The 13,842-nt window shown below is 42.5% G+C and overlaps 2 protein-coding genes across 2 annotated transcripts in view; both read left to right on the top strand.

Annotated features, from left to right (window-relative positions):
• The window catches only part of efl1 (elongation factor like GTPase 1), a 348,687-nt gene that overhangs the window by 64,580 nt on the left and 270,265 nt on the right, over positions 1 to 13,842 (top strand). The window lies entirely within an intron of this gene.
• On the top strand, positions 773 to 13,236 carry marchf3 (membrane associated ring-CH-type finger 3). The gene is made up of 4 exons (XM_071910794.2): positions 773 to 957; positions 2,071 to 2,266; positions 4,142 to 4,348; positions 13,078 to 13,236. The coding sequence occupies exons 1-4, from the start codon at positions 773 to 775 to the stop codon at positions 13,234 to 13,236; spliced, it is 747 nt and encodes a 248-aa protein (XP_071766895.2).

Below are 13,842 nucleotides of genomic sequence, written 5' to 3'. Positions count from 1 at the left end.
AACATGTCAAGCCTAATCCATCACAGCAGTTTAAAAAGGACTGTGATCTCTTTGCCTCACTGTATACCTTTACTGACTACTCTTACTGAAAACTAGCGCTTGTCTGTTGCATTGTAGCAATAATCTGTAATATGAGACGTGCATGGAAAAGCAAGATGCTGCATTCATCCATCTTTTGATCACTTATTTGCTCCATTCCTTGGCTGTATTTTTGAAGTGGTAATCCTCGAGATCCTTGTGTTTTTTCCTTTGTCTCCATCTTTGTTCCTCAGCCCTCATTGCTGTGGTGTTTCAGCACTGCACTTCCCACCTGTCAATCAAACAGTGTGTCCGGTTCTGTGAACAGTGGCGGTTCTAGACCATTTCAACTGGTAGCTCTTTCTCTTTAGCTCTTTCCCAAGTTGGGAAAGACACCGGGTGTTTAGAACAGCAAATGTAAAAACTTTCCTGAACTGGATATAGATTGAATCACTATTGTGTTATATCAGTTGGCAATAGAGAGTAGCATTTAAAAAAAAAAAACAGTAAGAAAAACAGACATTGAATTACATTATTTTTTACATCGAGGATTACTTATTTAAAGTGTCTGAAAACAGTTCAAAATGTGTTGAGTTATGAGATATCTTCCATTTTATAGAATAACCAGTGGAACGTACATCATGGTGATTTGATCTGACCAATCAAAGACAAGTGTGTCTATATTAACCCCTGAATCCTGTTCCCATCTGTCTCCCTGTGTCTGCTAATAGGGGTGATGCTCCTGACATTGTGAATGGCCCCTTATAAAGCAGACATGACAACAGAGCAGCCCCTGAGCCCATGGGTGCCCAGCCCTATAGGGGAGGTGAAGTTAATGCCTGAAGAGGGGCTGGAGGACGAGCTCAACAGCTGCAACCAGGAAGTAATGGACAGTCATGGAGACACGCCCTCTACAGAGTCCACAACCACCAGTGACAGGTAATACTAAGACCATCAGTTGGGTATGGCAAGGTGTGGAAATCCCCATACATTAGACTTTGTGATTCCAAATTTGATCATGTAGCTTTTAGCAGTATAATGGAGAGCAAAGTGAAGGCAAAAACTGCCAGAAGCCATATGTTACAAAATAAAATCACCTTTAGTATTTTAGAGGATGGCAAAGTAGCAAGGGTGACATTGTGATTAAAGGCTTGCTAGTGTTAGCAACATGCTGTAGCCTACTGACTGTACAGATGGAGTGTGAGGGAGAATCCACAGGCCAACAGCTGGCCAATAAGAGCTCCTGTTACTACAGTGTGGGCTGGACTTTACATAATTTTTAGCTCGGTACACTGGGTGCACGTTGTCTAATTAAAAAGAGTCATCTAAAAATAAAGTGTGGCCCAAGCAATGTGCGTGTCAATGGTAAAGCAGTAGACAAATTATGGGAAATGAATAGGAAAACACATTAACTCATTCAATGAATGACTTTAGACATTGTTAAATGCAGGTTGGCACACTTGAAACTCCATACTCCATACTCCATGCTTGTTGTCGTGGTATTGTAAGGTAGTTTCCTTTTGCAGTCAGTAGCGTCATCAACTGAGTAAAATGGAAATGGTTTCTAAGCGGTGTGGAGATGAGTGTTTCAGCATGCCTTGGCTTGCTAAATTCACCCAAGTTTCCCAGTGATGTGGCAAGAACAGCAGCAACCCAGGGTGATTTTTCTTGTATTCCTGCAGTTAACAAGTCCATTGTTGACGACAAGCTAAAGCTTCATTTACAGATGACTAGGTTATAGCTTGTGGAGCTATAGGCTTAAGATAATTCTTCGAACTCTCTCCATGTGTGGTATGCAGGAATCCAATGTGACAGTGTATTGTGTAGCAATGCCTAGAAATGATTCCAATTACAGCATCTAATCTTCCCATATGGGGTATACTAAATATGGGGGTCTGTAGGGCCTAATGTGTGTCTATGTGGGGGTCCGTGACATGAAAACATTAGAGAAGCCCTCCCATAGGAGTTCCATTGCTATTATAGGAATTATCACACACACCCTTCGATCATCCTCTAAGATGACCACTATCCCCTGTGTGCCAATCTGTGCAGCGAGGAGCCGTTTTGTCGGATCTGCCACGAGGGAGGGGGTTCCGGGGAGCTGCTGTCCCCCTGCGAGTGCGCCGGGACCCTGGCCATGGTGCACCGGGCCTGCCTGGAGCACTGGCTCACCGCCTCCAACAGCAGCCACTGTGAACTCTGCCACCACCAGTTTGCACTGGAACGCCTGCCAAAACCATTCACTGAGGTAGGGGACAGCCACACACACGCACCATGTCTGAACCCCCATTTATCTTTTGTATTGACTTGACAAAAGAAAATAACTGACCGCTTGGTAGTGTCTGCAACTGTTCACCTGTTTGCAAAGCAGCTACAGTTATCAGGCCGTTGTGGGTAATGTAAGTTGACTGACACTTTGAAATGAGAATGAAGCACCTGGCTGTTTGCTATTCTTATGCTGCGTGCGGTCAGAGTAAGGTCAGTTAACATGATTTGTGTATCCAATTTGCTTTGCCCCTTTTTTTCTCAATGAGAAAACAGACGTCAGCTTCAGTGGGAGGAGTTGTTGCTCGGCTAGTTGCTGCCTTCACGTTGGAGAGCCTGCTGCTGTTAACTGGACCGCTTTTACCCCTAAAGCCACTTAGCTTGAGAGCCAGATTAGATGGCGTTTCCTTCCCATGCCGCTCTGCAGAGGACAGGACAGGCGTCTGTATTAGTGGCCTCCTCCTTCTCCTCCTCCTCCTCCTCCTCCTCCTCTTCTTCCTGTTGCATGTGTAGCCAGCTCCAGTAATCTGCTGATTAAGGACCATGTGCCATTCCAGGTTAAGCTACACAATGAACATCTTAAGCCTGCTGTCACAAAACACTGGGCACATGCGCACACACACACACACTCAGTATCCATTTTTTTTTCACGTTTCAAGCACCTTGTTAAATCCAGGCCTTGAAGGATTCAGGCTGTTCTGGAGAAATAAATGGGTCCTACCTGGTACCTAATAAGGTGGATACTGATACTGAGGGTATATGTGCACACACACACACACACACTCACGGACATGCACACACATACACTCATGTACACCCATGCAGCGCAGAGGAACTGAAGGGAGGATTAGGGATGGAGAGAAAATGACAGATTATCTAACTGGTGAATGGATGTGTTTACTGCCAATAGCCAAAATCACAGTTCAGTAGATTAATTAGATTGACTACTTAAAACGAAGCTACTTGGATTCACTTTGACTCACTGAAGCAGCCCATCCAGTAGACAATATAATGGCTTTATATTACAGCCTAATGGCGAGATGTGGAGGTGAGTCGTTGGCTGATGACTAATTATTATTATTACTACATGATGAGAGGTTATTGGCCCAAATGCCCCATTGACACTTGGATGTGCTCATTGCGTTGTTCTGGAGCAGAAGTTCATTAATTTCAAATGCCAGAATCAATTACTGCTGTATCACTACATTGCAGGCATGTAGAATTTTATGTTTACTGTACAATACATGCATTAACTAAACTTGTTGTTTTTTTTACCCTATTTTTTTGCTGGCTTTCAGTGAAGTTGCAATAAAAAAATGTCTTGTAACACCATAATCAAAATTATACCAACCAGATCTAGGCTGTATGGTGGATAATGTGCACAGTAATAGCATTGATGATGATATTTATTGTAAAAAATAACATGATTAATCAATTCATGTCAATACTTGGGATCACATAGAACTCTGCACTGCACAGTTTGCAGCTACAATACATACATGCATTACACATTCAGTGTGAGTGCGCCATATAACACATACCATACACAACACTTACATTGTAGCATTATATCCCTTATTTGCACTTGATTGGAGATCTAAGTTTTTACACTTTTGGATATTGATGTTTTACCAGCAAGAAAGTCCCTGTTTGAATACTATAGGGATACTATAATGATACCATAGGAGATAAATAATACAAATGTCACTTTAAACTCACTATTGAGTACCACAAACATACTATAAGTCCCAATAGGAACGTTACAATGCTCTTTTGTTTGGGTTGAACTACCTTGATATTTTCTTATATTATCTGCTGGTAATCACTCTCCATCTTCCTCCTCTCCCTCCTCCTGCAGTGGTTGTGTTCTCCGTCCATGCAGCACCAGAGGAGGACGCTGTGTGGCGATGCGGTGTGCTTCCTGTTCATCACGCCGCTGGCCAGCCTGTCAGGATGGTTGTGTGTTCAGGGAGCCATGGACCTGTACTACACCAACGGCATGGAAGCCCTGGGACTCCTGGTCCTCACCCTGGCCCTCTTCACCATATACATTTTCTGGACAGCGGTAAGCTGAGGATCTATGGTACCAGTTTTTATGTACACAGAGTTTCTCCTACCATTGAATAGGTGTAATAGGTCACCCTGACTTAAGGAGTCCATGTTTCAATGGAGAATTTTGGTATCCCATGATGCTCTGAATGCTGTTTCAGAGGCTTTTCCACCCTGACAAGAATAACATTTTGAGGGTATATGCTGGTACACAATAACAAAAAGTCTACATTATAGCACTTTTCTTACCAAATCTACAGTGTTGTGACAAAATTAATGAGGCTGACTTGGTGCAAATGCTCTAAATTGACCTTATTTCCACGGCGGCCATTCTGTATTCTGGATTAAAGCATGAAAGGTAACATTCTTTAGGATTGAGGTGTTAGAAGAGGTGACATTAATCTCAGGAGTAACATTAACTAGACATCCGTAGTCATCTCATCCGAAACAATTATGCTGCTAATTACTCAGGAACCTGGCATATAAATCAGTGGAACTTCTACAGAAACAGGTGTGGCACATGTGGACCAAGGCACCTGTGTTCTCTATAACATGTAAATTAATGTACTGACAACATCAATATAATTAAAAACAACTTTATTGATTACTCAAAATATAAGATCAATGTAAATCTAAAAGAATAAAAATTAAAAGGTAAAGTGTAATAGAATAAAAATAGGAGATAAAGTTAAAAATAGAAAATAAAAATAAAAAATATAGGACTGTATTACCAATACTCTCATTTATACTTCTTGTTTTCATAGCTTGCATCCATCTTATTAGAGCATTTTCAGGTAAAGGGAAAGCAGAGACAGGAATACCTATATTAACTGTATGAGGAACATGAACACACACGTTACAACTAGTCTTATTATCCAGTATTCTTTTCAGGTTTATCGTAACCTAGTGGGAGGTGAGCGAGAGAGATCTAATCCCGGACGAGCCCCCATTTATGTATAACATAATCTGAGTCCGAGGGAGAAAGGAGCAAAAACAGGCTCGTTAATGACAAATAAAACCAGGGAAGCTTAAAAGGCTTCGGGGTGAGCAAGGCCAAAATAACAAGCAAAAACCCATGCTGCCTAGAAATGAAGTACAACTAAACTGGAGTTAACTAAAAATACAATTCTAAACTCCCTGTCTAACAAAAAACAGGAGAAAAAGGGGGTGTAAAATAAATGGCAGCACACCCCTACAGAGCTTCCCACTATCAGTTACCACAATGCAAAAAAACAAAAAACAATCAGCACAACTTATAGCATAGACAAACTAAGAGGTCAAAGAGGACGACTAAGTGAAGTGGGCGAGTGGCAGAGACTGGGGCTTCTCTCTGGGTTTATATACTGGTCCCTGATTGCCAACAAGCTCCTGGTGTCTCCACCTCACACACCAATCACTGGAGTCTAAGGGGATGGGTCTGAAACACTATAGGGAGAAGGAGACAGCAGCACACCCCAAACCTTGGCCATGATTTGGCGTAAGCAGTAACAATCTGCTTCAGTGTTCCTTTTGTGGCGACGGACTCACTCGTGTACGTCGTCCAGCATAGTCCAGCGGAGGTGTGGTGAGTAGAGTTGAGAGTGTTGTCATCTCCACATGAGATCCAGCGTATCCAGCTGGAGTACCGCAGGTAGACAGGAACAGGGCCCACATCCACTGTCTGTAACCTGTAGGACGCATCCTCAGCGGCTGGTGTAGTCTCCCTCGGATCTGGGGCAGGAACTGGTTTGCACTGGGAGGCGTGAATCCACAAGGGACTGCCTTCAACTTTCACTGCAGTGTTGGACACCAGGAGCACCTGGAATGGACCAGTCCACCTAGGGGAGAGACTTCTCTTTCTTTTGAACACTTATCATCACATAGTCACCAGGGTTAAATGGATGACAATTAGGAGTCTGTAGGAGCAATATGTGTCTGCTTCACCTGGGAATGCAAGAGTTTAAGTTGTCTTTAAGTTATCTTAGCCAGTTTGTTCTTTAGTATTCCATTATGTCTTTCCACAGCACATTTCTCAAGTTGGATACAAATTTGCATATTTACAAAGGGACCCCATGGCGTTGGGTGATTTGAAGGGGTCGTTTTCTGTGCTTTTCCCACTTTTTGTTGCTGACAAATCAAACGTCTTTCGCAATGTATTTGAGCTTGTTGAGCTACCCTTGCTTGCTATTATCCCCCCTTCTGACACATGTGCAGAGCCATATGCAACTCTGACCAACTGAGGGACAAGCACCGAAGGGGCAAACACTCTTCTATCAGGGGAAAGCCAGAGGCTAGTTGAATCACGAGTACAATGAGCTTTCTGCCAAACCAGCCATTCTCCGTCAGCAGTGGCTTTTAATGCCCTTGTCATCTAACGGCAGTGCAGCAGGAGTCTCTGACCATTAGAGTTGGGTTGGTTGCAGTGGATTTTGCAACCAAAACTCAGACAGTCCAGTGTGAGCTTCACATTTTATTACTGCAACTGCAGAAGGCAGTAAAACAGCGGACAGGAGGTTGGCAACGAATATGGGCTTTAATTTAGAACCTGAACTGGTTAGGAAATCCTGCTGGGACCATATTATACCAAAATTGTGAACACAACCAAAAGCATAGCGTGAGTCAGTGTAAATATTTACAAATTCTCCTTCAGCCAAAATGTGAGTTCAGCAGCTTGTGAAGAGTGAACAGGTGGAAGGGAGTTGAGCAGCTTCATCAATGATCGAATACTCTATAGTCTGTGTCAGATAATTTAAGACGACTACCATCAACGTAATATGTTAGATCAGGGTTCAATAGAGAGGTTTGCTGAGATCCGGTCTTGGTGCAGTACAAGAATGTACCACCGCCTCACAGTCATGAGGCTCTATTTCACGAGGTAATGGCAGCAGCAGGGTTGCAGGGGCCCTGACTATGGTAATATTAGGAGACAAAGTCAAAATAGTTTCATAACCAGACACTCTCGTGGCTGTGAAATGTTGAGTGGCAGGGGAATTCAGCAAGAGAGAGACAGAGTGAGGAACTGACACAGTTAAGGGAGAAGAGAGTACAACAGATTGACAGGAAGAGACAGACTTAGCTGCAGCAGCAACAGCACGTAGACATGGAGGTAAACCACAAGCCACGGCATCCAACCTACTTGAGAAGTAGGCAACAGGACCATGTTTTTGTCTCAGGACTGAGGAAGCAAATCCATCTCTTTCTGCAACATAAAGGGTAAAAGGCAGTTTATAGTCAGGCAAACCCAGTCGCGGCGCCCTCCGCAGTGCTTGCTTCAAACTGTCAAAGGCAGAGTTCATCTCATTGGTCCATATGACATCATCAGATTGATCCTTCATCATGGCAGCGCGCAGGACAGTGTCCATGGAGCAATACTCATTTATCCACATCCTGCAATGGTTAGTCATGCCAAGAAACGAATGCATTTGTTTCTTTGTGAGCGGTTTAGGGGCCGAAGCAAGTGCTTTGATCCTGGAGGATGAGGGGAGTCGCTCCCTACCTGAGAGCACTTGACCTAGGTAGGAAACAGTCGGAGAGCACAGTTGCAATGTGGACAATGAGGCCCTGTGACCTTTGTCAGCTAAGGTCGTCAGCAGCACAATGGAGTCTTCATGGCAGGACTCAGCAGAGGGTGAGGCGATCAGCAAATTGTCTGCGTATTGGATCAATGTACTCCCACCAGGAAGTATCAAGTCTCTCAGATCTCTGGCAACAGCGGCAGCATACACAGCCGGGCTTTCAGTGTAACCCTGTCGCACTCGCAACCTAGTCCAAGTGTACTGCTGCTGCTCATGGGTGAAAGCAAAGAGGTATTGGGAGTCGGGGTGGACAGGGATGGAGAAGGAAGCAGAACACAAATCCACTACAGTGTAGTGGGTAGAGTTAGAAGGTAATGCAGCAAGACTAAGAGCAACATCAGGGACAACAGGGTGAATAGGTACCACAGCTTTGTTCACAGCCCGGAGGTCTTGTACAAATGTCCAAATACCAGGTTTGTTTGGCTCAGGAACTGGAAGGATGGGAGTATTACAAGGTGATTTGGTGGGCACTATCACACCTTGAGCCTTTAATGATTCTATGACAGGTCGGATACCTTTAGTCGCTTTAGAGCTTAGTGAGTGCTGTCTCACATTTGGCAGCACTGCGTCAGATTTCAGTGTCACCATGTGTGGGGGAGTTGAGGAAACAAAACCCACATCATTAGCATGAGTTGCCCATAGCGACATAGGAACTTCGCTCAGCACAGAGGGAGGGTCATATTCAGGGGAGGGGGCAGGGGATAGTTTAGAGAATACAGCAGGGACTGTTAGTGGGGTTAAAGTGAGTGAGAAGCCAGAGGGCAGGGTGTGTAAGACCCAGCCACAGCTTAGCTGCTTCAAGGAAGTTGGAGTCTCAGAAGACAACTCTTTAACCATCGGCCCCATATCTTGTGGTTCAGCATTCACAGACACTGCTAGAGTAACATGCGGAAGTGAGCCAGCCGTCTGGAACAGGGTGTTCTGGGTAGGGGTGAGAAGCACAGCAGCTGCACAGCCAAGATCAGAAAAATAGACAGTTGTAGCCAGTTGAAGCTTATCCGTGATGTCTAGGTATGGGTTAGCAAGGTCTTGGTATGTGCAGGGCACTTCATCTGTGAAAAATGCAGCGGTACAATGTAAATCATGAATATTTCTATATTTCTCAGACAAAATGTCAAGGGCATCTGATGCACCTTGCAAATTATGAAACATTGTTTTCCTGAATTGGTTTAGTGCTCCCTCCTCAGTTTTCCACCAGAAAACACTGTTTTGTTGGAAACCAAAGTGCATTTGGGGTGCAGAAGGTATAGCAGGACTACTGTAGGGGCCAGGTGAGTGCCATTTTTTAGCCCAGTGTCCAATGCCACCACCGCGTTGGCGTCTGTTTTTATCCAATTGTTGGAAATGTCCACCTCGGCCACATCTACCACGTCCTCTACCTCTCCCTCTCCCTCTCCCTCTACCTCTACGGTTACCTCTACTCTGGAAAAAGATACTTGCTGACTTGTTGTTTACAGCCCTTTTCTGTTGTAGCGAGTATAATTGTTGTTGTCTTTCTACATTTATTGCGGCAGCGCAAACATCTTGGAAATCAGAGGCTGCCCAATCCAGCTTCACAGCAGTCAAATGTGTCCTTACATGAGGCAACAGCCCATTAGCTAGAAAGTTTACAGCTGTGGCGTTGCCTTCCTGCAATGTTAAACCAGCATTCATATTCCACACTAGCTTAAAGCGATCAATATAATCTTGGACTGATTCATCTGGATTTTGTTTAGTATCAGTAACTTCCTGGAAGCTAGCATTGCGTCTTGCTATTAGCTTTACTCGTTCCTCACACGTATCTAGCCATTGACACATTGCTCTGTCATCGGCCCATCTATCATCTGTAGGGATTCGGAACCCTTCTTGCTCTTGTATCCAGGTATCCGAAAACACAACTGAGAGTAGCTGTGTTATGTCACGAGGGGCTAGGTTATAGCAAGCACAAATTATGTGAAGTTCATCCATAAAGCGAGTTGGATCTGCTTTAGGGTTTGGGAGGGATGAAGACATTGCTAGGAGGTCCGATTCAGACAATGGTCTTTTCAAATATACTTCAGTATTGCCATCACCCGGGAAGGTTTGCTGTGGTGCTATTAAAACTGCTTCTGCATTTTTCTCAGATTCTAGTGGCGTTTGGCAGCGAGTATGCGGTCCCTCTAATTTTGAATCTTTGGGTCTTGCACCTGGGCCACTATCTGACAATTTTGCTTGGTCTAGGGCTGATGGCTGTTGAGCTGCAGCAGCAGCCTGTAGTTGTTGTCTCTTAGGCAATTCAGCTATAATTTCCTCATCGTCTTCACTTTCCTCACCACCTTTTTCCAACTCTTCCAATTCTTTTCGAGGATTTAGTGGAGTTGGTTCTGTTTTAACTTCTTCCTGACCTATCATCATCAGTTTTGCTATCTCAGCCTGTATTTCTTCCATTTCCTCATTTTCTTCTTTTCTTCGCCTGTCACTTTCTGACTGCCACAACTGCCAGATCTGTCTTTGAATGTCTTTTTCTTTTTTTCTTATCCCTGCACCATTTATCGCACCTAGAAGATTGTCCAGTTTGGTTGGACTGAAACTACCCTCACACGGCCAATCTCCCTTTGTTTCTTTTTTCCATGCTGACATACAGGATACTGAGTGTTCACCATATTTATGCAGCATATAGTTATAAGGACTATTTGGTCCCATTTTCTTTTATACTTATCTAGACCAACATGGATGAATGCTCCAAATTAACAAATATCCTACATAAAATTTGGTTACATTTGTCTCAGTGTATCTGTAACAAAGTTGTGAATATCTACTCATTACTCCTTTCCACAGAGCTCTCAAATATGATTCAAATACAAGTGTTTAGGCCATTGTACTGAAATACTTCTACTTTCACATACACATCTACACATTCCTTCCAGTAACAACTTCAATACAAATGTATTAGAGGGAAGACTGCAGGTCAATTGTAATAATTCAATGGATCCTGTACCACTTAACAAGGACACCCAGTAAGACAGAGAAATAAGGGGAAGGCAATGGCCTTACCTGGTGCTATCAGTCCTTTTTCTCTGTCCCCTGAAGTACCTGTCAGTGGGTTAAGGATCCTGTTCTTGACACTAATTAAAGAATAACATGTTTTATGATGATCTTCCTAGGTTCCTCAATGAATTATTGTCTAAAGGAAACCAACAGTCTTCCATCTATACTAAGGTTTATTCATGCATGGAGAGAAGGACAATACAAGCGTAGGCTATGTGCCGTTCTCTAAAAGGGAGTTACTCTAACAAAGCTTATGTAGAGTAGCCAAACACTTCCTGGATTAAAGACAACACCCCATGATTACACTACTGTTCCAAGGAGGGTACATAACTTGTAGTTACTTGTGCTGATACTTCCTTGTTAGAACCGGTTCATATAACACACTACCAAAAATACATAACTTAAACTACACATAATTGTCAAATTATAGAAGGGAGACAGGAGTCCTGATGGCGGTTGAGGCAGAGCGGGTTTTACGCATTTAATAGCTTGTTTTCTCTCTTGCAGTGCCACACGCAGCATACAGCAATGCAAGAACGCCCTCTACTGGCGATTAAGTGTAACTCACTTCCTTACATATACAGTATATATACACAAAATAAACGAAATTAACTAAATCTACCAAGCACTAAACACTGAAAACTAACTAAAACTACACTGAAATAAAAATGGAAAACATAAAAACAAAAATTCCAAACCAAATAAACGTGATGTGCATCTTGGTACAAAAAGCTGGACTGTACTTGCTCTTCCAGGTAGTGTTTCTCACCCTGACTGTTCCCACCGTGGGAATAACAGATCGATGTAAAACCTTGGCAGAAATCTTGACCACATACCATACATCAATAGGCGGCCGTTCAAAAATGCAAAACTGATACAATGCCTTCCTCCTTAAGTATATACAAAACAGATGCATATAAAAAACAAGCATTCGAAAGGTTTCATTGTTAAAATCAACTTAAAACACCTCAAAACTGGAATTCTGCTGTTCTTCATGACCCTGTGACAACCAGCATGAGTCTTATTTCTATACTATATCAGTCTTATTTTGAAATTTGGTCTGTGCTAGAGGCAGGGCTGGTCGCCACAGCTTGGACATAGTTTTCCTTTTCTGAGACATACCAAGTTGATTCTGGCAACAAAATTAAACTTTTGAATGTCTATTTTTCACATATATACGTTTTGTATATGCTGAAGGAACAAGCCATCGCATCACAACCTGTCTTCGACCAGCCGCTTCTTGCTGCATGGTAGGTGGTCAAGATTTCCCCCATGATTTTTCATTGAAATAAATGCAAATGAATAACAGCGACATGTTGAGGCCTTTTAAGCTTAAACATCCTAAACTTTCATTCCTCGATTTCTTTCTTCCACTCGATTCACTTTGCTTAATCACTGTACTCTGTCTTAACAAAAAAAAAAAAGGTACAACCCCAGTGGCAAAAGGGACAATGGTGTACCTTTTTTCCTGATAGTGACCAGCACCGGGAACAACACCCTGTTTCTCATTATAGTTAATACAAATTCACAGCAGGGAGCTGCTCAGTGCAATCACAGTCACAGTGGACCTTGGATCTTTGTCTATGGTCAAGATAAAAAAAAAAAAAAAAGTAATATCTTTTGGTATATGCTGCACCATCCCAAACAGCTTATTTTTTTTCTTCCCTTATCATCCTACCAAGGAGTTTGAAAGGGAAAATGATTGTTAAATAACCCTGATGAAAAATTACTATAATATTCCAATGAGATTTATAGTGCCGACACTAATTTCCTATACAGACTTAGTGTCTGTGGTACTCAATAGTGAATTTATAGTGACCTTACCATAATCAGTACCGTAGGATTTTTGGTATCATAATCGCCCTGATAGGTGAATCATGAATTCATATTATTCATAATTAACCTCTAATTATTACCATGTTGCCTATATAGCTATTAATCATTAAATCAATCCCTTTAATCAAGTAAGAAAGTGAAGTGTCTTGCATTATTTGTTAGAGTCCAAATAAAAAGTAATATTCCTGCAGGGACTTCCTAGTGTATTTATAAGACTCAATAGTGAGTTTATACTATAGAGACCATACTTAATATTTCTCCTATGATATAACTATAGGTTTAGCTCTTTCCTTTCTAAAGCAATATTAGGTGCCAGGTACTAACAGCATTCATGCTATCTGTTTTTCAGGTATCTCTGCGTTACCACATGCATCTGTTCAGGACGTGGAAGCAGACGGACCAGATAGTGAGACTGCAGATTCCCCTGCCAGTACACACCGTACACAACCACCAGACCTTCTCTATAAACTTCCTCAGCAAGGCCACCAACAAAGAGACTATGGTGTAGCCCGAGTCTACAGTCTACCACACTGTATATACCTCAAACACAAGGGAAGAAGGCAGCAATAAAGAGGAAAGATACATTTTGATTTGGAGCGCACTTCTTCATCCGAATGCGTCGTTGGAATTCGAGCCAAAGGAGTTGGAGATATTACTAGAGGATATTTAAGTAAAATACGCCAGCCTTTTAGAGTGTCTTTTTTCTAACAAACTTTTGTTTCATGAATCAAGCAATGAGAGATTGTGTCGAAGGAGAGAATGTTCTTTGACTTCTGTTGACTTCACTGCCAACTACAACCTTTAAAAAGGGACGAAGGACTAAAAACAAGTCTTACTGTGAAGAAAAACTGCTAGAAACTGTGATATGAGATTATCATGTGACACCGTCTCCAAGTCAGAAGATTGTCCCCTTGAAAAGTGTGGACTTTTCAAAAATGTAGTCCTGGAACCTGCTTTAGAGTTCACCATGACAATCAGTATTATCATTTCCAGGGAGAGAAGACAACGAAGAGAGAGCTAATCTTGCTGTGACGATCCTGTTATTTTTTTCCATTGATACTGCATCAGCTGTTTCACATGAATTAAGCTCAAGATTTACTTTCAGTGAACGCTT

The sequence above is a fragment of the Centroberyx gerrardi genome, chromosome 1, assembly GCF_048128805.1.
Source record: "Centroberyx gerrardi isolate f3 chromosome 1, fCenGer3.hap1.cur.20231027, whole genome shotgun sequence".
NCBI classification, from domain to species: domain Eukaryota; kingdom Metazoa; phylum Chordata; class Actinopteri; order Beryciformes; family Berycidae; genus Centroberyx; species Centroberyx gerrardi.
Note: the sequence above shows the minus strand (reverse complement) of the source record. Positions and strands in the feature narration are given on the sequence as shown.

What these genes read in the sequence shown, in the direction of transcription:
- marchf3 (XM_071910794.2), top strand. Translation starts at nt 773, where the DNA reads ATGGCCCCTTATAAAGCAGACATGACAACAGAGCAGCCCCTGAGCCCA. An exon ending in TGCCAAAACCATTCACTGAG is followed by an intron (nt 2,267 to 4,141) that starts GTAGGGGACAGC and finishes CTCCTCCTGCAG; the next exon opens with TGGTTGTGTTCTCCGTCCAT. An exon ending in TATACATTTTCTGGACAGCG is followed by an intron (nt 4,349 to 13,077) that starts GTAAGCTGAGGA and finishes TCTGTTTTTCAG; the next exon opens with GTATCTCTGCGTTACCACAT.